General features: G+C 55.8%; 9 protein-coding genes across 9 annotated transcripts; 5 read left to right on the top strand and 4 right to left on the bottom strand.

Annotated features, from left to right (window-relative positions):
• Window positions 1-113: 113 nt before the first annotated feature.
• On the top strand, window positions 114-3318 carry BGZ61DRAFT_61867 (vesicle fusion factor). Its single transcript, XM_046256920.1, has 3 exons — window positions 114-642; window positions 705-2583; window positions 2640-3318. Exons 1-3 carry the CDS (start codon window positions 281-283, stop codon window positions 2970-2972), a joined length of 2574 nt encoding a protein of 857 aa, XP_046101350.1. The 5' UTR covers window positions 114-280; the 3' UTR covers window positions 2973-3318.
• A 346-nt stretch (window positions 3319-3664) lies between these two features.
• Window positions 3665-4631, bottom strand: BGZ61DRAFT_550210 (uncharacterized protein; the record flags this gene model as incomplete). The annotated part of the gene is made up of 2 exons (XM_046255455.1): window positions 3665-4292; window positions 4327-4631. Coding segments are annotated over 2 exons (933 nt in total), but the record flags the coding sequence as incomplete, so codon positions are not given.
• Window positions 4632-6907: 2276 nt separating this feature from the next.
• BGZ61DRAFT_357559 (uncharacterized protein) lies at window positions 6908-12324 on the top strand (the record flags this gene model as incomplete). Its single annotated transcript, XM_046240887.1, has 2 exons — window positions 6908-7137; window positions 7377-12324. 2 exons carry the CDS (start codon window positions 6908-6910, stop codon window positions 12322-12324), a joined length of 5178 nt encoding a protein of 1725 aa, XP_046101348.1.
• A 96-nt stretch (window positions 12325-12420) lies between these two features.
• Window positions 12421-13146, top strand: BGZ61DRAFT_61837 (uncharacterized protein). The gene has a single exon (XM_046256919.1). It carries the CDS (start codon window positions 12517-12519, stop codon window positions 12940-12942), a length of 426 nt encoding a protein of 141 aa, XP_046101347.1. The 5' UTR covers window positions 12421-12516; the 3' UTR covers window positions 12943-13146.
• A 450-nt stretch (window positions 13147-13596) lies between these two features.
• Window positions 13597-15184, bottom strand: BGZ61DRAFT_455853 (ribosomal protein S2, flavodoxin-like domain-containing protein). The gene is made up of 3 exons (XM_046246435.1): window positions 14912-15184; window positions 14294-14742; window positions 13597-14237 (listed from the first exon to the last, which is right to left on the bottom strand). Exons 1-3 carry the CDS (start codon window positions 15079-15081, stop codon window positions 13975-13977), a joined length of 882 nt encoding a protein of 293 aa, XP_046101346.1. The 5' UTR covers window positions 15082-15184; the 3' UTR covers window positions 13597-13974.
• Window positions 15185-15419: 235 nt separating this feature from the next.
• On the top strand, window positions 15420-16440 carry BGZ61DRAFT_495841 (uncharacterized protein; the record flags this gene model as incomplete). The annotated part of the gene is made up of 2 exons (XM_046250947.1): window positions 15420-15465; window positions 15530-16440. The coding sequence occupies 2 exons, from the start codon at window positions 15420-15422 to the stop codon at window positions 16438-16440; spliced, it is 957 nt and encodes a 318-aa protein (XP_046101345.1).
• A 68-nt stretch (window positions 16441-16508) lies between these two features.
• On the bottom strand, window positions 16509-18077 carry BGZ61DRAFT_507684 (V0 complex, c/d subunit of ATPase). Its single transcript, XM_046251924.1, has 4 exons — window positions 17892-18077; window positions 17735-17823; window positions 16791-17680; window positions 16509-16734 (listed from the first exon to the last, which is right to left on the bottom strand). The coding sequence occupies exons 1-4, from the start codon at window positions 17921-17923 to the stop codon at window positions 16651-16653; spliced, it is 1095 nt and encodes a 364-aa protein (XP_046101344.1). The 5' UTR covers window positions 17924-18077; the 3' UTR covers window positions 16509-16650.
• Window positions 18078-18404: 327 nt separating this feature from the next.
• On the top strand, window positions 18405-20386 carry BGZ61DRAFT_495839 (uncharacterized protein; the record flags this gene model as incomplete). The annotated part of the gene is made up of 3 exons (XM_046250946.1): window positions 18405-18439; window positions 18520-18609; window positions 18748-20386. The coding sequence occupies 3 exons, from the start codon at window positions 18405-18407 to the stop codon at window positions 20384-20386; spliced, it is 1764 nt and encodes a 587-aa protein (XP_046101343.1).
• A 1230-nt stretch (window positions 20387-21616) lies between these two features.
• Window positions 21617-22861, bottom strand: BGZ61DRAFT_358006 (stomatin-like protein; the record flags this gene model as incomplete). Its single annotated transcript, XM_046240927.1, has 3 exons — window positions 21617-21904; window positions 21981-22564; window positions 22672-22861. 3 exons carry the CDS (start codon window positions 22859-22861, stop codon window positions 21617-21619), a joined length of 1062 nt encoding a protein of 353 aa, XP_046101342.1.
• Window positions 22862-22969: the final 108 nt, after the last annotated feature.

Below are 22969 nucleotides of genomic sequence, written 5' to 3'. Positions count from 1 at the left end.
TTCTAAGGCTGCAAGAATGGCGATGACATAGCCACTAAGCTAAGCCTAATCAGGCACTAAAGGTTACGAAACCCAGCTGAGACCCTGCGGCCGTCGCCCCTCGTTGGCGTCAGCATACGTGAAGCTCCAGCATGACCACTCTCACCAACAAAACTTAGACTTGTCAACTATCAACACGACGCACATTCAACCAGCCCAAGATCATCATTACTCCCTGACTACGGGATCCATACGCCCTTGCTGCCGCTTCTTCCTCTTCTGAACCTCCCCCACCGCCGCAATGTCGAGAGCCCCCTTCAGTGGGTTTGGCATGCCCGGATCGAACCGAGGACAGCCACCCCCCGGAGGCCAACAACAACCTCCCCAGAGGGCACCATACGGTGGCGGCGATCCTTACCAGCAGCAACAGCAAGGCTACGGCGCCCGCTACAACGACCCCCGAGCACAGCAAGGCAGGCCTCAGGGCGGGCAAGGTGGACAGTACGGCGGCGGCGGCGGCTACGCTGAGCAGCCTCGCTCGCCTGGCATGACGAGACACAGCGAGAAGCCTTCTGGGGGGCCTGATCATGGCAGGCAGGTCGAGCTGACACCTGGACACGTCGAGGATGTTAGCGACAGAAACGATCTCAGGTATACCAATGTGTAAGTACCATATCCTCTTGCGACATCATTGAGGCCACATCTAACACGGGAGCCTAAACTAGATACGCCGTTTCCCCCGAAGACTTCCCTCCAAACCGCGACGGTTCCGATCTATACCTCATGATTCGAACCAGCAATCCCCCTGCTGAATATGTCGTCACCGCTCGCCCCATCCCCAACTTCATGAAGTCCTGCCAGGGCCGCATCGCGATGTCTTTACAGCATCGATTGTGGATGCGCGTTGCCGGCACAGACAAAGTCATGGCCCAGGTCTACGACCCCTTCGCGAGTGGAAGCAAGCCCTACCTGGGTACCCTCGACGTCGAGATTGGCTTCGCCTCAGCCAACCCAAAGCCCCATGCCCCCTTCGACGAAGACGAACTGTCCAAGCAGTTCATCAACACATATCAGAACCAGGTCCTGTCTCCCAGCCAGCAGATGTTTATGGATGTTGCGGGTACCATTCTTCTCATTATTGTCAAGAAAGTTAGTCTCGTAGACCTGGCCATGTCATCAGACGACTCTGCCAAGCAGTTCTACACAGAACCCAACGCCCGTGGAATCCTCACGAACCAAACCAAGGTCTCCTTCCACCGCGATGGGAAGGGCAACTTCGAACTCAAGCCTTCCATGTCGAAGCCCAACTCTAACGCCATTCTAGCCCCCGACTTCAAGTTTGAGGACATGGGCATTGGTGGTTTGGGTGACGAGTTCGCCACCATCTTCCGTCGAGCATTTGCATCTCGAGTGTTCCCCCCTGGTCTGGTTGCCAAGATTGGTATTCCTCACGTCAAGGGAATGTTGCTCTATGGTCCCCCGGGAACCGGAAAGACGCTCATTGCCCGTCAGATAGGCAAGATGTTGAACGCACGTCCGCCCAAGGTCATCAATGGTCCCGAAGTGCTCAACAAGTACGTTGGTCAGTCAGAAGAGAACATCCGAAAGCTTTTCGCGGATGCCGAAAAGGAGTACAAGGAGAAGGGAGATGAGAGCAGCCTTCACATCATCATCTTCGATGAGCTGGACGCTGTGTGCAAACAGCGAGGCTCAGGGGCAGGTGGCGGCACTGGCGTTGGCGACAGCGTGGTAAACCAGTTGCTTTCCAAGCTTGATGGTGTGGACCAGCTCAACAACATCCTTTTGATCGGAATGACCAACCGAAAGGACATGATTGATGATGCGTTGCTGCGACCTGGTCGTCTCGAGGTTCACCTTGAGATTTCGCTACCTGACGAGCAGGGCCGTCTAGAGATTCTCAAAATTCACACCGCCAAGATGCGTGAAAACAAGCTTCTAGATCAGGATGTTGACCCGGCGGAGCTTGCTGGGCTCACCAAGAACTTCTCAGGAGCTGAACTCAACGGCCTGGTCAAGGCCGCGGCGTCATTTGCCTTTTCCCGCCACACCGAGGTCGGTCAGTTGGCTGCTGTCAAGCAGGATGTGGTCAACATGAGGATTAACCGCGGCGATTTTATGAACGCCTTGACCGAGGTCCGCCCTGCCTATGGTGTCTCAGAGGCAGAGCTTGAGGATGCCGTCCGTTTGGGCATCACCCGCTACGGCCAACATATCGACCCGACTATTCAGGAAATGATGCGCGTCGTAGGCATGATCAAGGATGACCCGAACAAGTTCAACACGTCAGTGCTTTTCCACGGACCCAGGGGTTCGGGCAAGACAGCACTGGCAGCTCATATTGCCATGCAGTCTGGGTTCCCGTTCGTCAAGATGGTTACTCCCGCGGACCTTGTGGGATATCGCGACGAATTTGCCAGGAAGGACTTCGTACACAAGGCATTTGCGGACGCCTACAAGTCTCCCACTAGCATTCTGATTCTTGACGACTTTGAGCGCTTGATTGGGTGGAACCCAATCGGACCGCGCTTCTCGAACACCATGCTCGAGGCCCTGACGACTCTGCTAGTGTCGAAGCCCCCCAAGGTGAGTCAGATTGATTCGAATACATTACCATTGACAAAACTAACATTGCTATGCAGGGCCACCGTCTTTTGATCTTTGTCACCACTTCCAAACTCTCTGTACTGAAGATGCTCGAGATTGACATGGATTTCGCGAAGAAGGTGGCAGTCCCCGCCGTGTCCAACGTGCGGGAGCTGGCGATAGTACTACAGGATTCCAAGGTGTTCAACACAGCCGACGTGGGTCAGGCGATCAGCATTATCCAAAATCGCACAGGCTCGGATTCAGTAGGTGTTGGCATCAAAACTATTCAAGACTGCATCTTTGAGGCACGGGCTGGAGGTAATGAGGATGTACTGGAGACGTTTACAGATCTACTCATAGAGAAGATTCAGGAGATGAGAGGTTAGGGTGATTAGACATGGATGGCAGCTAAGAGGTGGGGGACGGGTGAAAAGACGTTTATCGGTCTGGTTCAGCGCCGGAGGATATCAGACGCGTCATCTTTATAGAAGATGGACAATCAACGAAGAAGTATGCATCACGTTGGCATTGCGGGACGCCATTCATTTGTGATGCCCTTGAATTTTATGATATTTACGTTGTTACGACACTTGGCATGACGACGCACTGTGATGGTTTAGGTTGGTGTACCACATATAGGTATAGACAGAATATCGAAAAACTTATCGAGTTTGCCGCATGCCAGATCGGGGAAGGGGCCGGTTTAACATCCATTTAAGGCTACCGGCGAGAAAGCAGAGGACAGGTGTGGTTTCATTTTGCATGTCACTATCGTCCAAAAGCAGCCATACAAAACCCTAGATCTGTAGAGGAATGGATTCATGGCTGGGGATAGTCTCACCGACCAGAGGCCAAACTTAGAATTGAGTCAGGAACACTTAGACAGACCCAAGCCATGACACGAGAAGAAACCCTACGAGCTGCATGAGCACGAGGGGGACACAGTAGAATGCGGTGATCTTCAACCGATCGTCACCGCCTTTGTAGAACGACAGAATTACCGCATTGGGGAGTGGAACTTGGTTGACGGAGGGGGCTTCATTGGCCGTGTACGCGCGCTGGGCCAAAGTCAGCAGGCCTAGGAATGACTCGTGGGGGTGCATGAACTGGGTGAGGGGCAGTGGGATGAGAGGTTTCCGGAGCGATCAGTGGTAGTGTCATGCAGGAAAACAGATCGTTTGTCAAGTCGGGGCGGCGATACCGTACCGGATGCATCAAAGACCGGCGCTTGTATTACTTGTATGGAGTCGTCGCCAAGCGACCCGACGGGAGAGGAAGTTTGTTGGTTAAGTAGAGGGGCCGTAAAGGAGCCGGCGTTGAGAGCGGGCGGACGGGCGGACGGACGGGAAGCGGGATGGACGTGCCATGTGCGACGGTGCCATGTGCCATGTGGGCATGGTAGCGTTTTGCGCATCGTGCCTCTCCACTTGAGCCAGTGAGGCCCGGCGATTCTGGCGCATTCCAGGGTGGAAGTGTTGGTCCCGAGAATGAGACGAGTCGTGATAGTGGTCGGAGGGTGGAGAGCTCGAGTGCTACGCTCTACGCTCGCTACCCTAGAGCTCCATGTGGTGGTGATTCGCTGGGCGGCACGGGCGCCGAGGGTTCCCTGGGTGGGATGGCGTGCCATGCGGTTGGTAAGTAGTCGTCGGCGGATTTGTAGGATGAGTAGTTCATTAGCGGGTGTTTGGTTGTTCCTTTGCATCCGTCTGGTGAGACAAAATATGCAAGTACTATACCTACAGCAAGGCGCTGCCGTCTGCAAGGGCAACGGCTGTCAATCCGTGGCACTGGGCTGAAGGCGCTGGAGATGGCCGTCTACAGCCTGTTGGGCGGCGGCTCAATCCCCGGGTGTGATGACGGGCATGGGGCATGGGGCAATCGTCAATGCGCATGCGATGGTGATGTGATGTGATGGGCAGTGGGTACAGTGCAGTATGTATCACTGGAGAACAGGACTGGAGAACGGAGAACAGGACAGAGAGACCCGGAGCAAAACGAACAGGCCAAAAGAGGAGGGGCAGGATTGCAGCTGAGGTGCAAATGGTTGGACAGAGTCGACTGTCGACAAGTGGAATGGTTACATGGTTGCATGGCTGCATGAAAGGCTGTCCATTCCCAAGTTCGTGCTCATGCATTGACCGAAGAGATTCGTCGTCATCGAGACGTTGTTCTGGAACGACTTGGCAGCCCTGTTCTGCGGTGGTGGCACGAGAAGGTTTGGCAGCATCATGCCCCGGTCACCAAAGCAGAGTGGCGCACATGTCACTTCAGGAGGCTCTGGCTTGATTGACGATCCGTTGATCGATTGATGCCCAGCCATTGTCGGTCGCCACCTGGGCAGCCAAAATTAGGCCCTTTGAGACGCTTCCGCTGCCGAGATGGTGCGTACAGTACGGCAACTGTACAGGCCGAGGTGCCTTTCTTGGCCGGTCGGATGCTGGGAAGGCCGTCCCCCTAATTAAGCAAGCAAGCACTGTACGAGGTCCGATTTGTGATTCTCCGCGATTGGGAGGCGCCATTGCAAACATGGGAGATCCCTGGGCCATCGCGTCCAGGCTTTTGGGACCCAACCAAAGGCCCATGCCTCGAGACCCATATCCTGTCCCCATCGCCGGCCCTCACTTTCCCACGGCCCGCGGGTATGGTATGGTAAGGGAAAAACACATGGGTCGGGTCGGAGATGTAAGTACTTCCCTGGGCAATTGTGACGTGACATGACCCGAGGGCTGCCTCCCTCCTTTTTTTCCTTTCTTTTTCGATACTCGTTCTGCAGTCCCCTATCAAATTTCGGTTTCGCTTTGTTGCGTCCTGTCAGCCGTCCCTCTTGCAACCAACGGCGCATCCTTCATCCCAACTCGGCGTGCGCCTCGACAGCGCATGGTTCGCAGAGAGGGCCAGAGGGGACGCCACTGGCCCAGTGGACCCAGGCCTCCACCAATGGCCGCGTCGTGGACAGGCGTCACCCCGGCCCGGGAGAGCACCCAGCCCGCCTGCGAGCGCGCTGCAACCCTCCCCCTCCCCTGGGTTCCGGCAGCTCTTACTGGCCAGCGCGGGGACGGGGCTGGTGGCTGGTGGCGCCGAGGTACCTGCTACATGGCACGGCGGAGGGCCTCTCCGGGCGAACCGGTCCCCAGCACCTCTTCTAGCACCGCTCCTAGCACCTCTCCTAGCACGCCTAGCAGGTTTCTTTAGCACTCCCACTGTCTCCAGCGGGCTGGCGCACCTGCCGTTAGTTCCAGGTAAACGGTACCTAGCTACTGCTAGCGCCTCTGGCTCGTCGAGTCTCTGTCGCCCCACTTCCTCACTTCTTCGCGCTCCCCCCGGAATAGCGCGAGCCAAGTCTCTGACTCTGCGTGTGTGCGTCTGTGTGTCTCTCTTTTTGCCTTGGATTGCCCTGCCTTGTGCATTTCATTGACTTGGGTTCGCTTTGCGTGCGTCTTCCCTGCCTTGCCAATGTTACTCGTGTCAGTGTCAGTCATCCCTGGCTCCGAGCTCCCACGCCGTGTTGTGTTGTGCTGCGAACCGTAGTGGTGCCTTGGTTGCTTCCGTGCGCCTCGCTCCGTGGCCGTTCGCCCTCTCCCTGTCCCATCTCTCTCCCGCACTACCGACGATCACCACCACCGCCGACAGCAACACCACCGAACTCGCGATACAAAGGCGACTGCGCTGCGAATGTCGTCCGCTCCCCCGTGATACTTACACAAAGGAATCGCCCGTTTGGCCGCTATATGGCGTCGTCACGTCTTGTACGTCTTGGTCCTTCATCGCCCCCTCCTTGCTCCATCCCCATTTCCCAGTCCAGACCCGCTCTTCGTATGGGCCTTTGCTGGGGGACCTCGACGGAAATCAAGCCAGGCGCTGAAGGCAATTAAACATTGCCAACACTCGTCCTTGGTCTCGGTCTCGCCGCGGCTATCTTATTCTCTCCTCCTCCACCCTCTCTCCCGTCTGCAACACCTCCACGACATGCGCCTCGACGGCTGCCGCCGCTGCTCCACCTGTTGCTAACTCGATGCCTTCGCCTCCAGCTCCCGTCGCCTTGAGCATCGCCAGCTCTGCCTTCTCCTGACGACGACCACGCTCTCGAGCGGCCGTGCCCATGGCGACCCTCGTGGAACCCTCCGGCCCGCTGCCGCCAGCGACTGGTCTCAGCGCTCCGCCAGCCTTCCCCGTCTCCTCGCGCGCCCCGATCAAGGATCCGACGTCCACCACCACAACGCCCAGGTCCGGGGCCGTCGCCGTTTCCACCACCATCCCAAGAGATTTTGCTCCCAGGGAAGCACCGACGCCCAAGAGGCCCGTCAGATCGACTGTTACACGCATGCCCCCAACCACCGCCAGGCCCTTGGTTCCTGTAACTGAGCGTCGATCCCACCAGCGACGACCTTCTACCACGCGAGGCCACAGGGAATCTCCCACCAACGTTGCAGACACCGACCAACCTAACAACCTGTCCAAATCCGACATCACCCCAGATGGTGGATCCGCAGGTCGCGAGGGCCGTCAATTCGCCGTCTCCAACGTTGGTAACAATGGCCGTATATATCTGAGGTAAGTTAGTCTGTCGTCGTTTGCAGTCGTTTGTAATTGCCTGTGGTATGCTGCAAACCAACCTTATCGATCTCCACCGAGTCCACTCCGTCATCCTGCTCAGTTCTCTCGTTTTGTGGGGAGAGGTCTCAGTTGGTCCGCTCCCGTGATCCGCCCTGACGTGGATCGAGAGACACCAGCACGCCGGTGCCCGAAACTCTGGCGCTGGTCGACGCTGAGCTAACATTCTCTTCCTCTAGACCGACTGTCCGTCCCGCCAACCAGCGATGCCCCCAACCTCAGTTCGTCTTCCCCATCACCCCGCCGAGTACCGCGGGCTTGGATCCCTTGGGTCACGATAGGTCCATTGAGGACCAGGGCAGCTCGCTGCACATCAGCCAGTGGTCATCGACGCCCGAGGCGTCTCCCTTCGTCACCAGTCAGACATTTTTCGAACCGCAAGACTCCGGAAGGCCTGCAAAGCATCGCCGTGCTTTGTCCGACACCACGATCCACGAGGCCGCTAAGGATTCGGAGACCGGAGACTTCAAAATTGTGATATCCAAACCGGGTGACGACCACCGGCCCCGCACGATGGAGGATATTGATCCCAATGCGATACCCCTTCTCGACATCAACATCCCTTCTTGGCGTATAGGAACCCCTCGATTTACTGTCAGGGGCACTCCTGTGATCCGCGGCTCCTCGTACGCTCCCACCGAGGACTTCCGTTCCAGCAGTGCCTCACTGCTGAATCGCCAGGGCGGGCTCAACAGCTCTCACCTAGAAATGGGATCAGGGCGGCCCAGCACCCTGGCCGTACCGACTTTGCGCTTCTCTCGCTCCGCGTCTACCACCCCGATTTCTTCCACCCCCCGAGTGATTCGCACCGTCCATCCGTCATACATGTCGAACCTCAAGATAGAGCCAGCCATGTTCGACAACTTGACCTTCAAGCCGGCTTGCGATGACCGAGCCTTGGTCAGGTACTCCCCCGTCACGAGTGCCGTCACCGCCGCCACGCCACCACGTCTGGTCGCAGAGATTACTTCTCCCAGTTTCCTGGACTATGAGCTGATATCCGATTTCTTCCTGACCTTTCGCGCCTTCCTAGAATCGGTGGATCTGTTGCGAATGCTGGTTGCGAGACTCCGATGGGCCCTGGGCCGAGACGATGAGACAGGTATGGTCGTTCGAGTCCGGACATTTGTTGCCTTGCGGCATTGGATCCTCAACTATTTCATGGATGATTTCGTCCTGGACTATAACCTTCGGGTGACCTTCTGTGAGTTGTTGAACGACTTCGTCGACGAGCTGTCAAAGTGCAACCGATCTCGAAAAGTACAACTCAAGATTCTCGGAGAATTGAAAAAGTGCTGGAGGCGGGTTTGTGCGCTTTACTGGGATGGTCCCGAATTTGACGACTCCCTGGAAGCATGCATTCCCGTTGCGCCTGGTGGCATCGCTGGCCACAGAGACCCGGATCTGGATCCGTCATTTTGGGACCGGGAGGACGCAGAGGCGCCCCAGCTGGACAACATGATCCCCTCGAGGAGGAGCACCTGTGAGCGAACCAGCTTTGTGGCTGATATCTCTCGAGCCGGCCACGTTGGAGATTCGATCGTCTTCGAAAATCGACCCAGCACTCCAGAGGAGCAAATCACACCAGATCCTGCCGAGTATCAGAACCCGACGTCCCCGATTAGTATGACGAGCATCGACATTGTCTCGTGTTCGTTCCCCAACAAGGTTCTGCGGTCTACACAACCTACCGGTCCCCATCCTACTGGTCCCCATCCGCTGGGTGCTCACCCGGTGACCACAAGCTCAGTATACAACCAGACGGGGCAGGTAGCCACGACGCCTCGAGCTCTTGTTGGTAAACGCGTCCGCCCAACTCCTCAGACGCACAAGCGTAACAACAGTATGACCGACTCCCTGCGAGATCACAGTTCCGATAAGGTATCATTCAAAGACCAGGAGTTCTTGATGACCGTTCCGTACGCGGGGAGCCTTGTCCGAGGGAATTTGTTACCACCGGCCCAGGCGTTTGTTGACGTTGGGCCCGACGACGTTCCCAACAGTGCCAGACAGACGACATCGCTCCACCCGGATAGCCAAGAAATGGCCAAGGCAAGGGCGCAAGCAGGTGCTATGTCTGGTCTTGGTATGAAGAAGTTGCTGGGAAGCGTGAGACGTGCCTTGAGCACTAGGGGCCAAGGAGTCTCTCCAACGCAGGGCAGCTTCATCAACGTGGCGCCAATCGGCCCGCGTGGTGCAACCACGAACCGACTTCCTGGGACAGCTGTGGTCCCACAACACCGACACCGATACAACAGCGCTCGGCCGCCGGTGAGAATAGACGTGCTTGGGGCTGAGGCAGCGGAGGATTTCAAGAATGCTGTACGAGAGGAGGCGGCTGCGGAGGCGGAGCGTCGTGGGCTCCCGATGGTGCTGCCCAACTCAACATCCGATCCCGCAGATATCGGCTACTCGGCTGCGCACATGGATTCAAGCACCTTCGACAGCCTCAACCATAATCACAGACATCGACCTAGCAGCGACATGGGAATCACCGCTGGCAGCAAGTCCATTGTCATTGTGGACGACACGACCCCATTTGGTGCGGTGCATCGGGGGACCACCAGCGGACACCCCTCGGTCGATGCTTTTGCAGACGCCTTCAGGCTCGGCGGCGCCGATCCCACGCCGCCTACCACACCCCCTGCACCTTCAATGGGAGGTACACCAAGACGGTCTTCGTATTTGCTGAACCAGCATGTTTTAGAGCCATGCCTCTCACAGAATCCTCTGCCGCCGTTTGTGCCTGATCTTGATACTCTCGCCCCAGGTCACAGCGCTCGCCCATCTGAGGACCAGACCCGAACCTCCTTGTCGACAACGCAACGCAGCGTTCGCAACTATCCTCCAGTTTCATTCCGAGGAGCACATCGTCGGAACAAGTCAACCAGGACTCATCAGTCGCTCAACTCGATGTTGAACAAGCGCCGGTTTTCCTTTGGAAGTGGCATGGGCCATTCATCGGTGCGAAGCTTCGACGCTACGACCTGTTCTGCTGTCTCGGTCAATAACGAAGACCATGGAGATCCCATACCGCAGCCTTTACGTGTTCTGCGACGACGGCCCGGTGGAGATCTGAGGGCAGCGACGAATGTGGGGGAGTTGGACCACATATCATTGCGGAGGTCGCGGTCAGTTGGATCCTTGACTACTTATTCCGAATCCATCCGGAGCTCCTACGTCCCGAGTCCTCGGGTCGACTCGTTTGCAAATGGGGAGATGGTTTCAATCGACCTCCCACAGCAACGCAAGGAAGTCTTTTCTCTCGGCCAGCTCGCCGAGAAGAAGCCGCCGAAACGGGATCTGTCGTTGTTCAGCACTCATTCATCCAAGCCAGTCATGCGACCATCATTTGAGGTCGAGGCGCAGAAGCTCGCACAGATCCCCGACGATGACGAAGACGATGGCGGCATTGAGTCTGCGCTGATGAAGCTCGAGGGTAAATTTGACAAGAAGCCCAAGGAAGAAGGAGTAGAAATCGACCCCGCTGACATTGGAGTCGCTATTGGAGAGCCAGAGACCAAGGATCCTCGCGAGAAACTTGCCGTGAGGCAAACTTTCATGTTTGACCCTGATCAGGACGACCTGGATGATCTAGACGAGCATGAGCCGATGGAGCAGCAGGGGACCTTCCTAACACCACACCGTCCCCTGACTGAAGTCAAGTCTTTCCTATCTGAGACCTCCCACGAGTCGTATTCCTCTATCCCCATCTTGGATCGGGGTGGAACGGACGAAGGCCGAAGCACGCATGGAGGGCGAGAATGGACAAATATGTCGATCCTTGAGGGACCTGAGGACGATACTACGCCCAAACCAAACAAGTTCGGCTTCCTGGACGACGATGAAGCTGATTCGCGACACCCATCCTATGAGTTCGTGACAAAGACCGACAGCATTGAGGGTATCAGACCGGGTGAGACCGCCCCCAACGAGGAGGAAGAGGAAGAAGACCAGTCCTTCCTCAACGACGACAGTGATCTATCGTCTGAGATGTCTGTTGACGTACTTGACGACGACGACTTTGGCACTGAGCACGACTTCGGTCCCAGGGTGAAACTCCCTGCCCACCCCCTGAGCTCTCCAGCCTTGACTCCCGCGCCAAGGAGAAGCCCTCCTTCGCCTCCAATGACCCTCGTCCAAGCGCTGGAGATGTCGCCACCCCAGATGTTCGACGTGCCTGAAGTCCATGAGGCCCAGATATGGAACCAGAAGCCTCTTCCCCCTACTCCAGAGACGTCCCCAACAGCTCCATACCTCCATTCGATCAGCTCTACAGATGACCAGACCGCAACAACCGAAGCCCTTCGGATGGCACCTAAGCCCGAGCCCGCAGAGAACAACAAGTACAACGCTCACCTGCCTTTCATCCTGGCTTTTGACTCGGAAATTCTGGCTCAGCAGTTTACTCTGATTGAGAAGGATGCTCTGAACGAAATTGACTGGAAGGAGCTGATCGACATGAACTGGAAGAACGCCACAAATAATGATTCTCGGTCCTGGGTTGACTTTTTGCGCAACACAGACACCCGTGGAGTCGAGGTGGTGATTGCCCGTTTCAACATCATGGTCAAATGGGCCATCTCCGAGATCGTTATGACCCAACATATCGAGGAGAGGGCGCGATGCATCGCCAAGTTCATTCACATCGCGACTCACTGCCGGCGCTACCGCAACTTTGCGACCCTCGCCCAGCTCACCATTGCCCTTTCCAGCAATGAAGTCTCTCGTCTCACAAAGACCTGGGCTCTTCTGCCCCCTCACGACCACAAGACTCTGAGGGATCTAGAAAACCTAGTGACGCCCATGCGTAACTTCTACAATCTTCGAGCTGAGATGGAGGTTGGATCAGACTTGGGCTGCATCCCCTTTGTGGGCATCTACACCCACGACCTGCTATACAATGCACAGAGGCCGTCGGAGATTGCCGGCTCGCCTACCACCCCTCCCCTAATCAACTTTGAACGATGCCGCATCGCCGCCGCAGTGGTCAAGACCCTGCTTCGCCTGCTAGAGGCGAGCACGAGGTACAAGTTCCAACCCATCGAGGGCATCACCGAGCGCTGTCTCTGGATGAGCGCCCTCAGCGATGAAGAGATCCGACGACACTCCGAAAGCCTCGAGTAAATTCCCTACCAATGCAATTCGCATCGTTTTGCAAACTACCAAACCACACGCACATTCTGTCGATGCCAGCCCCCATCGACGAAGACGCATCAACGTCATGAATCTTACGACTCTCCGCGGCGACGGCGTTTCATCTACTATTAATGTTTTCATCACCATGACGGGATACAATACATACCACATACACAGCCGATGTGCTTCCTTGTATTTATTACTCCAACAACAAACGACATATATCACTACCACGGCCAGGACAGGGAGGCAGGGTTCAATGTCTGTCCCAGTATACAACATAAATGCCATCATCGTCACCATCATCGTCACAGCATCTGGCACAAGCAGGAGTTGGGAAATTTGGCCGGCCTTGTTTTTTTTCTTCTCGATTCTGACGGCCTTATATCCTCTTGGCTTTTCCGGCTTGACTTGGTTTTGTTCCATACCCCTTTCCGCGCCGTTCATGATGGCTCTCCGTCGCGCTTTTTGACTTGTTTTTATCATTCCCTTCTTGGGAGTTTGAGCATCATGGGACTGGTTGTTTTGAGAACCATGTGCAGCGTTGGATGGGAGAGGTATAATGGATGGGATAGGAAGGAAGGACATGGGAAGGAAACAGCATAAAATGGGATGGATGGATGGGATTGTGGATGGATGGCTGGAGTAGATATGGGATTGACTGACAGTGAGGGGCTTTGAACCCAGGAATTGATACCACCTTTACGATGACTCGATCATTGATTGCATCATGCTGTACCTTATGATTGACGTGATGTTTCATGATGTGTTAATGTATAAGGGCAAGACGACGAAGAACTAGTCCGATGAGGTGAGGATAGAGGTCGTAACTTACACATCATTGGATGCTGTTCCCTTTAGGTGTCCAATCTTTTGGGTAGACAGACATGAAATCCCCCAAGTTGCTTCGTCACTGCATCGTGAAATCGAAACACGCCGGTCTTCATTTCTGCTTGGAACTCATGGGCCGCATCTCCCCTCGATAATGATCGGTTCTGCAGCTAGACAAAAAATAAAATTCTGATCCAGGGCAGAGTTAATTGCACTTGAATGACTCTGCAAGGTCACTAATACCAGATGACTAGGTATCAGCTAGGATGGCTGTGGGACGCACGAAGAAAAGGGGAATTCGAGTATTCAAAGCCGACTGGACAGTTTGACGGTACGCAATGACATATGCCAGCAATGGCGATATCATCATTGTCCACGGTCTTTCGCAATTCATACAGTCACATGAGAATGAATCAAGGCGGACAAAGGTTTCAATGGCAACTTTTTGGATCTTTTTTTCCTCCCAGTTTGGACGACTATGTAGCTTCTCGCATCAAAACCGTAGAACAAAGGCGGGACGACGATCAAGTCTAACCCCCTTAGCGATACAGGGCTTTCCCTCCCCCCCTTTCCGGTGAGTTCCGTCCTCCCAGCCTGAGCATCCGAGAACAAGCGTAGTCAGAAGCCCGACACAGAGAGACAAAAGAGGGACAATGGGCCAGGGGCGAGTATCTTTCCCTCATTAGCACCGCCAAGTTGAACCTTAGCCCCAAGATAAAAGTCAGCAAGCCTAGAAACGCCGCCGATGTCGACCAATCGCCATCACCACTGTGCGCCTTCTTCAGCACCGCCTTGGGCCTCAGCTTCCTACCACTGGGTCTCCTTGGCGGGCTCAGCAGCAGCAGCCCACTCGGTGGTGGCAGGGGGAGCGGTGGTACCGGAGGCACCCCACTCCTCACCAGCAGCGCCGTCCCAGCCAGTGGTGGCGGCACCGGCGAAGCCAGCGGCGGGAGCCTCCCAGTCACCACCAGCGAGACCAGATTCGATGGCAGCGGGGGCGGCCTCCTCCTCGGCGCCGACAACCTTCTCCTCCTCGACCTTCTCCTCGGCCTCGGCCTCGGGGTCACGGTCTGGTGTGAATGTTAGCAAGTCAAGTCGTTATATCAGGCTCAGCAGGGAGACGTACAGAAGTAAAGATCGACCATGACGTCCCAGGGGGTCTCGCGGTTGTAGATGGTGCCACGGAGGCGGAGGACCTCACGGGCGAGCATCCACCAGATGCAGCCGATGGCGTGGCGACCCTTGTTGTTGGTGGGGATGGCAACGTCGACGTACTCGGTGGGGGAGTCAGTGTCGCAGAGGGCAATGACGGGGATGTTGACGTAGGAAGCCTCCTTGATGGCCTGGGCGTCGGTGCGGGGGTCGGTGACGACGATCAGACGGGGCTCCTTGAAAGAGCGGGTGATGTAGTTGGTGAAGCTACCGGGGGTGAAGCGACCGGCGATGGGGGAGGCACCAGTGTGGGAAGCGAACTTGAGGACGGCACGCTGTCCGTAGGGACGGGCAGAGATGACACAGACATCGGCGGGGTTGTCAATGGCGGCGATGATGCGGGCGGCCAGGACAATCTTCTCCCTGTAGCGCAAGTTCGGTTAGCCATGTATGGCGGGGCATTGGATTTCGCGATCCTGATCTTGGTGTTTCCTCTTCGGCTGGAGGAGCTGCAAACGGGTTTATACGTTCGTCGCGCAAAGCAAAAGAAGCGCACCAAGATCAAGAGAGCGCGAATTTTGCCAAAACATACCAGGTCTTGCCAACGTTGATAACGTTGACACCATCGGCACGGGTCTTCCAGAGGTAAGACTCCATGTGCACCTGCAAGTTCTTACTGCCAAGGTGAGCCTGAGCAGCCAGGAGCATCTCAATGTCCTGGCTGGTGGCGTTGAAGATCGAAGGCAGGTTGGAGGGAGCCATCTTGACGGATTTTCTTCCTGGCGGTTGAGGGGGGTGAGGCGGAAAAGGAGAGTTCGTGATGTTCGTGGAAGTCGCAAAAGTTCGCGAGACCTTCTGAATTTACCAAAAATGTGTGTGGTGGGAGAGCCCTGATGGCGCTAGTCCTAGATTGTCGTAGTGCGGTAGGATGCGGGACGTCCAGGCTGTCTGCACGTGATTGACACCACTAGTCCCATTCGGGTCCCGCGCGTGCCATCATCCGTCGAGATGGGCCGTGGCCGGTGGGAAATTTTGAGGTCCGCTCTGGGACATCATCCATCAGTCTTCAGTAGATCAATCCGCTGATTGATGCCTCAATCATGCCACCCAGACTACAGGCGCTGCCGCGCTTAGGCTCATTGAACCGTACGATAGCCCTCGACCGCCAATACCGACCCAACACCTCGACTTACTGACCAATTGTCTCTAGTGTGCCTCCGCCCCGCGAAGCCCTCCACCCCGAACTTCCTCCCCAAAATCCAGACGGCCAACCTCTCCCTCCGCGAGAGGAAACGCAACGCCAAGCAGGATCCCTACAAGTACGCCCAGGCTCAGCAGCGCAAGGCCGCCAATGTCCAGCGCCGCGAGGAGCTCCAGCGCGAGCGTTATGAGGCCGCAGGCGACCCTGTCCGTGGCAACCTCACACCCTTCGTCGAGTCCCTAGACTCGGCCGGCCAGTCCACGAAGCCGGTTGCGTCCAGCGAAGGCAGTGAATCTGAGGCTGCGGCCCCGCGGAGGGCGGAGAAGTGGGCACCTGAGTTGCGGAACCATTTCCTGACTGAGACGGAGCTGGAGGAGGCTGTCAAGCACGCTTATACCCTCACCAAGCCAATGGTCGGAGTCGTCGAGTCACAGATGGAGCCGGGGACTGAAGGAGATAAGATGAAGCTGCATGAGCAGAGGCACGCCAAGGCTGTTGAGGCTCTGAAGCGCATCACGGCCATGAGCAACAGCAGCGGCAAGGACCGCTTCCACGCCAACGTGCGACGTATTGTCGACGAGTTCGGCCGCCACAACACAGACAAGGTCCTCAAGCCCAAGCCTCAGTCTATCAACCCTAATACCGTGCCCATGCCCGGTCGCGCCGGCCCCGATACGGGGAGCTCCGAGGTCCAGATCGCCATCTTGACGGCAAAGATCCGGACCGTGTCCCAGGCCCTCGAGATCAACCGAGGCTACAAAGACAAGCACAACAAGCGCAATCTTAGGTTGCTGCTGCACCGGAGGCAGAAGCTCCTCAAGTACATGGAGCGCAAGGAGAGAGGAAGTGAGCGTTGGACCAACATGATTGAGAAGTTGGGTCTCACGCAGGCAACATACAAGGACCAGATCGAGTTGTAGGACTGCTGTAGAATACCTGTTCTCTATGTACAATACAAAGCCACCATCAATGACGAGCGAACTTGCTTAAGCCGCCTTGCGTCTACCCGTCTCCACCCTTGCGCCAGTTGTCGGACCATTTCCGTGACATTACGAGCTCAGTTGCTATACTACACAAAATCAAGCTAAAAATCGAAACATGTTTGGGGTGTCATTGCAGAATGCGAGAGATCAGAAGACGCTGATGTAGTTGCCAATGCGATCCTTCTGGTTCTGAGCTATGCACTCAGCGATCCAGGTGATGTTGCGAATTTCCTATCAACTGTTAGTTGTTGTCCAATTGATTGTAAAATCAAATCAGGGGCACGAACCTGCTCTCTGAGCTTCACCCATCCGTACACGATGGCATAGGTAAACTGCCTGGTGAAGGCACCCTTGGAGATTTCCATCTCCTTCTGGTAGAACATGTCCTCCAGGGTCTTTCCGTCAGCGTTACCACCACCCATGTTTCCGGGGCCAGAAGGACCGCCACCAACAGAGACGGCATCGAAGAAGGTCTTGAAGTCGTGCACACCGTCGACGGCCAGACGGACACCCTCGGGGTCCTCAGCGCGCGAGAGCATCAGGGTTCCCTCGGGGTACAGCTTGCCAAAACTGGGGTAGAGCTTGCTGCGGTCCGCCTTGGTCAGGTCGGTACCGAAGGAGTTGAGGGTGATGTTGATGGCTCGGCGGTCAGCCTCGAACTCGAGGATCTCAGACATGACCTCGGCGGTGGGGGTTCCAGCCATGTCAGCGTGGGTGTTGACGAAGTTGTAGAAGTCCTCCAGGTAGTTCTTATAGAGGGTGTTTCGGACAATCTCGATGTTGAGCTCGTCGAGATCCTGGTGGCTGAGGCTGCCCTTGAAGTAAGGCGCCAAAGGCGTCTCAATCAGGACGCTGTTGTAGAGCTCTTCGATGTTGGTGGCGACGCAGAGGACAGGCATGGTCTCGAACCAGCCGAGAGGGTGGCATCGCTCAAGGAGCTCGCGAGTGTCGCGCTCATGCAGAGTGCCAGTAATGAGAAGGGCGACATTGTCAATCATGTAGCCGTAGGTGACGTAGTCCATGAAGGTCGCCAACGATCCGACGACATTGGCACGGACGTATCGGAACTCGGAGATGAGCTTCTCAGTCGTCTTGGCGGCGAGGCTCGAGGTAGATGGATTGGGAGGGAGGGATGCGAGGAAGTCGCCATAGGCAGGGCCGAGCTGGAGCTTGAGGTCTGGACGTCTCAGTACAAGGGAGCGAGAGGGGTAAATACGGGCGCAAAACGTACCGTCAATGGTCTCGCACTGGGTCAAGTTGTTGTAGGCCGAGCCGGTGAGCAGGCTGTTGCGATAGCCTCGCACAATGCCCTCGACGTAGCTGTTGCCAGGTCAGTTCCTAGTTGCATGGATGCTTCATCATGCAAGCTCTCCTAGGCTTCCACATACCCATTGTTGACGTTGAAAAGAAGGCCCTCCATCCTGAGTGATGTGGAATTCGCTCGAGTCTAACGCGTATGAGGCTGGCGAGAAGATGCGCGACGTATTGTGTAAGCTGGGTGGACTTGGACGTTGGAGGTGGAGGGAGCTGGATCGTCAAAAGATGCCGCCTAGCATTCCCAAGCCTGCAGCAACAACGACAACGAGCTGCGTCGACGTCGCTTGCACGTGAGTGGCCGAGTATCCACAGCGAAGTGGGTACGTACCTGGAAGAGTTCGCTCGGATAAATAGTACTACCGGCATCCGACGGCCCATGCATGCACTCCACTTTGTGCACCAGCACCAGCAGGCAAAAAAAATTGGGTGGAGACTTTAGAGCTTCAACTGAAATTTTTCCATCGCCCAGCCCACCTCGCACTTTCCTTTGCAGCGTGCACAGCGAACGGAATTGTGCCTCGCGAGGAAACCACGACGTCAATCGAACAGTGCGATACTAACGGGAAAGAGCACACGAAGCCAAGATGTCGCTCTTTGTGCTTGCCGAGACGCCGGCAGGGTAAGTTGCGACCGTCGAGAACGGAGGCACAGCGAAGGTGCGACCCGGTCGATGGTTCATGAAATGCTAACAATTGGCAGCTACGGCCTGTTTAAGGCTACGGACAAGAAGATGCTGAAGAACGAGGAACTTGCCGCTGAGCTGGGACGTCCTGAAAAGGTCGTTGAGATGTGAGTAACTGGTTTTTTCCTTCTCTTCTCTCGCCAGAAGTGACTGTCGGGATCGCGAAGAAGAGACATTCTCCCGTGCCTCTCTTTGGATCAAGACAGTAAGCAATGAACACCACTAACGCGTCTATCGTCCCTCAGGCTCAAGCTCAAGAAGTTCGTCAAGTTCGACAGCGCTGCCACCGCTCTCGAGGAGGCTGCTGCCCTCAAGGAAGGCAAGATTCCTGACCTACTCACCGGACTCCTCGAGGACCTCAAGGCCGAGAAGAAGGCGTCGATCGCCGTCGCCGACATGAAGCTGGGCACGGCCATCTCCAACATGGCCGACCTGAACCTCCAGCCTGTCTCAGGCTCCAACACCATGGATCTCTTCCGAGGCATTCGAGGCAACCTCTCTAACTTGATCCCCGGCCTCGAGGTTGAGAACATTGACCGCATGGCTCTTGGTCTCTCTCACTCCATGTCCCGCCACAAGCTCAAGTTCTCCGCCGACAAGGTCGACTCCATGATCATTCAGGCCATCAAGCTGCTAGATGATCTCGACAAGGAGCTCAACGTCTACGCCATGCGAACCAAGGAGTGGTACGGCTGGCACTTCCCCGAGATGGCCAAGATCCTCAATGACAACCTGGCCTACGCTCGCGTCGTCCTCGCTGTCGGCATGCGCACCAACATTGCTACCAGCGATCTCTCCGAGGTCCTGCCCGAGGAGGTCGAGGTTGCCATCAAGGCTGCCGCCGAGATCAGCATGGGTACCGAGATCACCGATGAGGATCTCGACAACATCAAGCTCCTGGCTGACCAGGTCATCACCTACACTGAGTACCGAGCTCAGCTGTCCTCGTACCTCGAGAGCCGCATGCGCGCCATTGCCCCCAACCTGACTGCCCTCATCGGCTACCTGGTTGGTGCCCGTCTCATTGCCCACGCTGGTTCTCTCATCAGCCTGGCCAAGTCTCCCGGCTCTACCATTCAGATCCTCGGTGCCGAGAAGGCGCTGTTCCGTGCCCTCAAGACCAAGCACGACACCCCAAAGTACGGTCTCATCTACCACTCCTCGCTCATTGGCCAGGCTACTGGACGAAACAAGGGAAAGATTGCCCGTATGCTATCCGCCAAGGCCGCTCTGGGTGTCCGTGTCGATGCTCTCGGCGAGTTCGAGGACGATGTCGATGACGAGGAGCGTGCCATCCTCGGTCTGAGCAACCGCATCAAGTTGGAGAACCAGCTCCGAAAGCTCGAGGGCAAGCCCCTTCTTCCCAAGGGCACCAACGTCACCCCTTCGGGTGAGATTGTCGGTGCTGGCCAGTTCACCCTGAAGGAGACTCGCCGATATAACGCCGACGCCGATGGTGTCTCTGACGAGGAGCCCAAGTCTGCCAAGAAGAGCAAGAAGTCCAAGAAGCTGATCCAGGAGGTCGACGAGGAGATGAAGGATGCCGAGGACGAGGACAGTGACGACGAGGCTGCTGCCACCCCTGCCAAGGCCAAGAAGCTCTCCGAGGCTGACTACGAGCGTCTCGCCGAGGCCGCCGGTATCTCGGTCAAGAAGTTCAAGCGCAAGTACGAGCGCGGTGATGTCGATCTCAACGATGACGGCACCCCCAAGGTCTTCAGCAAGAAGGAACTGAAGAAGGCTCGCAAGGCTGAGGAGAAGGCCACCCCCATCAAGACCGAACCCGAGAAGAAGAAGAAGCGCAAGCACGACGACTCGGAGGATGAGGCCGAGACCAAGAAGGAGAAGAAGCAGAAGAAGAAGAAGCGCCAATCCACGGACTAGGAGCCCCCGCGGAAAAAGTCGCAGCGCAAGCAGCGATGACGCTGAAACGGATAAAGGGAGCGGACTGGGCCTCGTCCTGCTCCGCCTCCTCTTTTCTCTTACTCGTCTGGACACTCCCGACGGACCATTCCCAACACAACGAACGATTGGACGGTTCCCGATGTGTAGATATGTGATACCTGAGAGACTTTGGCATGGCAGCTTCTGGCTTAACTGTTGCCCACACCTTTTTCCTGGTTGGCTGGCGTTTGGGCGGAAGGGGCATATTGGCGTGGATGGTCATTTTTTTTCCACTTATTTTTTGTGCTTTATCTCCTCCCTATCTCTTTCTGTTCGAATGTCTTGTGATGTACTCATTTGACTGGATGTGAATCTTGGGAGAGAAGGGGAGACAGATGATGTATTTTGTGGAGCAAGGTCTAAAAAAAAGTCAAGTCGAGTCTTCGACGTTCAAAATCATCCGCAATTGCTCTATGTGACTGTCATCGCCATTACATCATGGAAAGAAATGGCCTTCCACTTGAGGTAAATTGGCCATGAATCCTTCCATCACTTATTGCCTTCGGGCTCTTTTATACCTAATGATTTAGGAAGTCTAAGCCTTATATAGGTAGCTTAGCTTTAGTCCAAAAAACAGGGCCAATTTATCGAGTCGATACCGTAGACCAAGTTAAAATTCTCAACGAGACGAAGCAACGATTAAATTCAGTCAAACTGCGCACTGTACGACAATTCATACAAGAAGAGTAATTTTTCAAAGAACGACTTGGGGTATCAATGCCCAGCACACTAAGCAGTATCCGTCCGTCCCATCCCCCTAATCCTGTGCCCTTTCGAGCAATCTGGGTATCCATCAAAGAGGCACATCATCATCATCGTTTCCATCGAATCCACACATCTCAATCATGAGCTACCTCCTCGCAAAATGTCTTGAATAGACTGAAATCAAATACATACGACTGTGTTGTTGGAGTGGTTGGTATTAGGAGGTTTTGACGACGGGTGGGGTATCTGAACGGCGAGGCAAAAACAAAAAAAGCATACGATAATCAGGTTCGGAGCACCGGCGCCCGAGAGTTTCTGGAGTCGATGTGGGAAAAACACTGCGCTTCTGTTGAAGACGAGAAGAGCAACGAGGAGTGCTTTCGAAATCAAGTAGACCAGCCTATTCCCATCGAGGAAAAACCTCAAGCGTTAGCCCGGTGCGCCGATAGAGGTTCACGACATTGTTTAAATGTTCTCCACCAGGCGGGCATGCATGGCTTGTTCAAAGCCGGAATCCTGACCTCCAAAGTCATTGAGGGCATTATCATTGCCGCCGCTGGACTCGCCAGTAGTGTTGGAGGCCATGGCTGCGTTGAGGGCGTTGCCCATGGTCTGGTTGGCACCAGGCAGGAAGATGACCTTGCTGTTGGCCGACTTGGCCATGGCCTGCATAGCCTCAAGATAGCGGATCTGCATGGCAGGGGCGGAGCTGAGGATGTCGGCGGCTTGACGCATCAACTTGGCGGATTCAACCTAGGAGACTTTGAGTTAGCATGTACTTGTAAAGTGAAATCGAATCCACGAGGGGGAAGGGATGGATGGAAGGTACCTCGGCCTTGGCAGCAATGATCTTGCTCTCACCGATACGCTTGCTCTGGGCGGCCATGGAAAGAGACTCCTGGAGCTCCTGGCTGAAGATGATGTCCTTGATGAGCATGCTCTCAACCTGAACACCCCAACCGGCAGCAACATCCTCGATGATCTCGCCAATGGACTGGGCGATCTCCTCACGACGCTCAATGACATCCTGAAGGACGCGGGCACCGACAACGTGGCGCAGGGTGGTCTGGGTACGCTCCATGAGAGCCTGGCGGACATTGTTGATGCCGAAGGCGGCGATGTGGGGTGCAACAATGTGGTAGTAAATGACCGAGGTGAGACGCAGGGTAACATTGTCCTTGGTCATGCAGATCTGCTCGGGGACCTCTGCGGTCTGGATCTTGACGTCGATCTGGATGAGGCGCTCACTGAGAGGGTTGACCTGGACCAGGCCGGGATCGACAGCCTTGTAGAAGCGGCCGAACTTTGTAACGAGGCCAACATTACCCTGCTGGACGTTCTTGAACGGGTTGGGGCAGATGATGCAGCAGGGGATAGCACCCATGGTTCCGACGACGTTTCCGAGACCATTGACTGTGGGTTGAGTGTTAGTGTATGTGTATATTTGACTGCAAATGCAAATGCAACTGCAAATGCAATGTGTGACGAAAGTTGGCGACGGGAAAAGGCAAAAGACGTACTCATGGTGCCGTACCAGCCCTTGGGGTTGGCATCATTCTCGACGATGGTCGCATAGCTGCGCTGGAGATCCTCCTTCTTGGGCGGGATGACGGTCATCTTGGACTGGGTCTGGAAGCCTCCGGTGCCCTGCTCGGGCGCCTTGGAGGAGCTGTCGCCGTTGACGGTGACCGGGGGGACGGAGGACGACATGTCTGTGGTTGTTGAGTGGTTGTCGCTCGATTGTGTTTGCTTGATCAGAGGAGTCCCGTCGTCAGGAGTATGGATGACTGGCGGCATGCGATTGTATATGTAGCGGGT

Source organism: Ilyonectria robusta (genome assembly GCF_021365365.1).
Source record: "Ilyonectria robusta strain PMI_751 chromosome Unknown BGZ61scaffold_16, whole genome shotgun sequence".
Lineage (NCBI taxonomy): Eukaryota > Fungi > Ascomycota > Sordariomycetes > Hypocreales > Nectriaceae > Ilyonectria > Ilyonectria robusta.
The sequence above is the reverse complement of the archived record's forward strand: the minus strand, read 5'-3'. Positions and strand labels throughout refer to the sequence as shown.

Coding starts and splice junctions, on each gene's coding strand:
- BGZ61DRAFT_455853 (XM_046246435.1), bottom strand. CDS start 15,081: ATGGCTCCCTCCAACCTGCCTTCGATCTTCAACGCCACCAGCCAGGAC. Junction 14,743..14,911: donor ATCAACGTTGGCAAGACCTG/GTATGTTTTGGC, acceptor CTTGCGCTACAG/GGAGAAGATTGTCCTGGCCG. Junction 14,238..14,293: donor CATGGTCGATCTTTACTTCT/GTACGTCTCCCT, acceptor CATTCACACCAG/ACCGTGACCCCGAGGCCGAG.
- BGZ61DRAFT_61867 (XM_046256920.1), top strand. CDS start 281: ATGTCGAGAGCCCCCTTCAGTGGGTTTGGCATGCCCGGATCGAACCGA. Junction 643..704: donor GATCTCAGGTATACCAATGT/GTAAGTACCATA, acceptor AGCCTAAACTAG/ATACGCCGTTTCCCCCGAAG. Junction 2,584..2,639: donor TAGTGTCGAAGCCCCCCAAG/GTGAGTCAGATT, acceptor ATTGCTATGCAG/GGCCACCGTCTTTTGATCTT.
- BGZ61DRAFT_507684 (XM_046251924.1), bottom strand. CDS start 17,923: ATGGAGGGCCTTCTTTTCAACGTCAACAATGG. Junction 17,681..17,734: donor CCAGTGCGAGACCATTGACG/GTACGTTTTGCG, acceptor TGAGACGTCCAG/ACCTCAAGCTCCAGCTCGGC. Junction 16,735..16,790: donor GGGTGAAGCTCAGAGAGCAG/GTTCGTGCCCCT, acceptor AACAGTTGATAG/GAAATTCGCAACATCACCTG.
- BGZ61DRAFT_61837 (XM_046256919.1), top strand. CDS start 12,517: ATGTGCTTCCTTGTATTTATTACTCCAACAACAAACGACATATATCAC.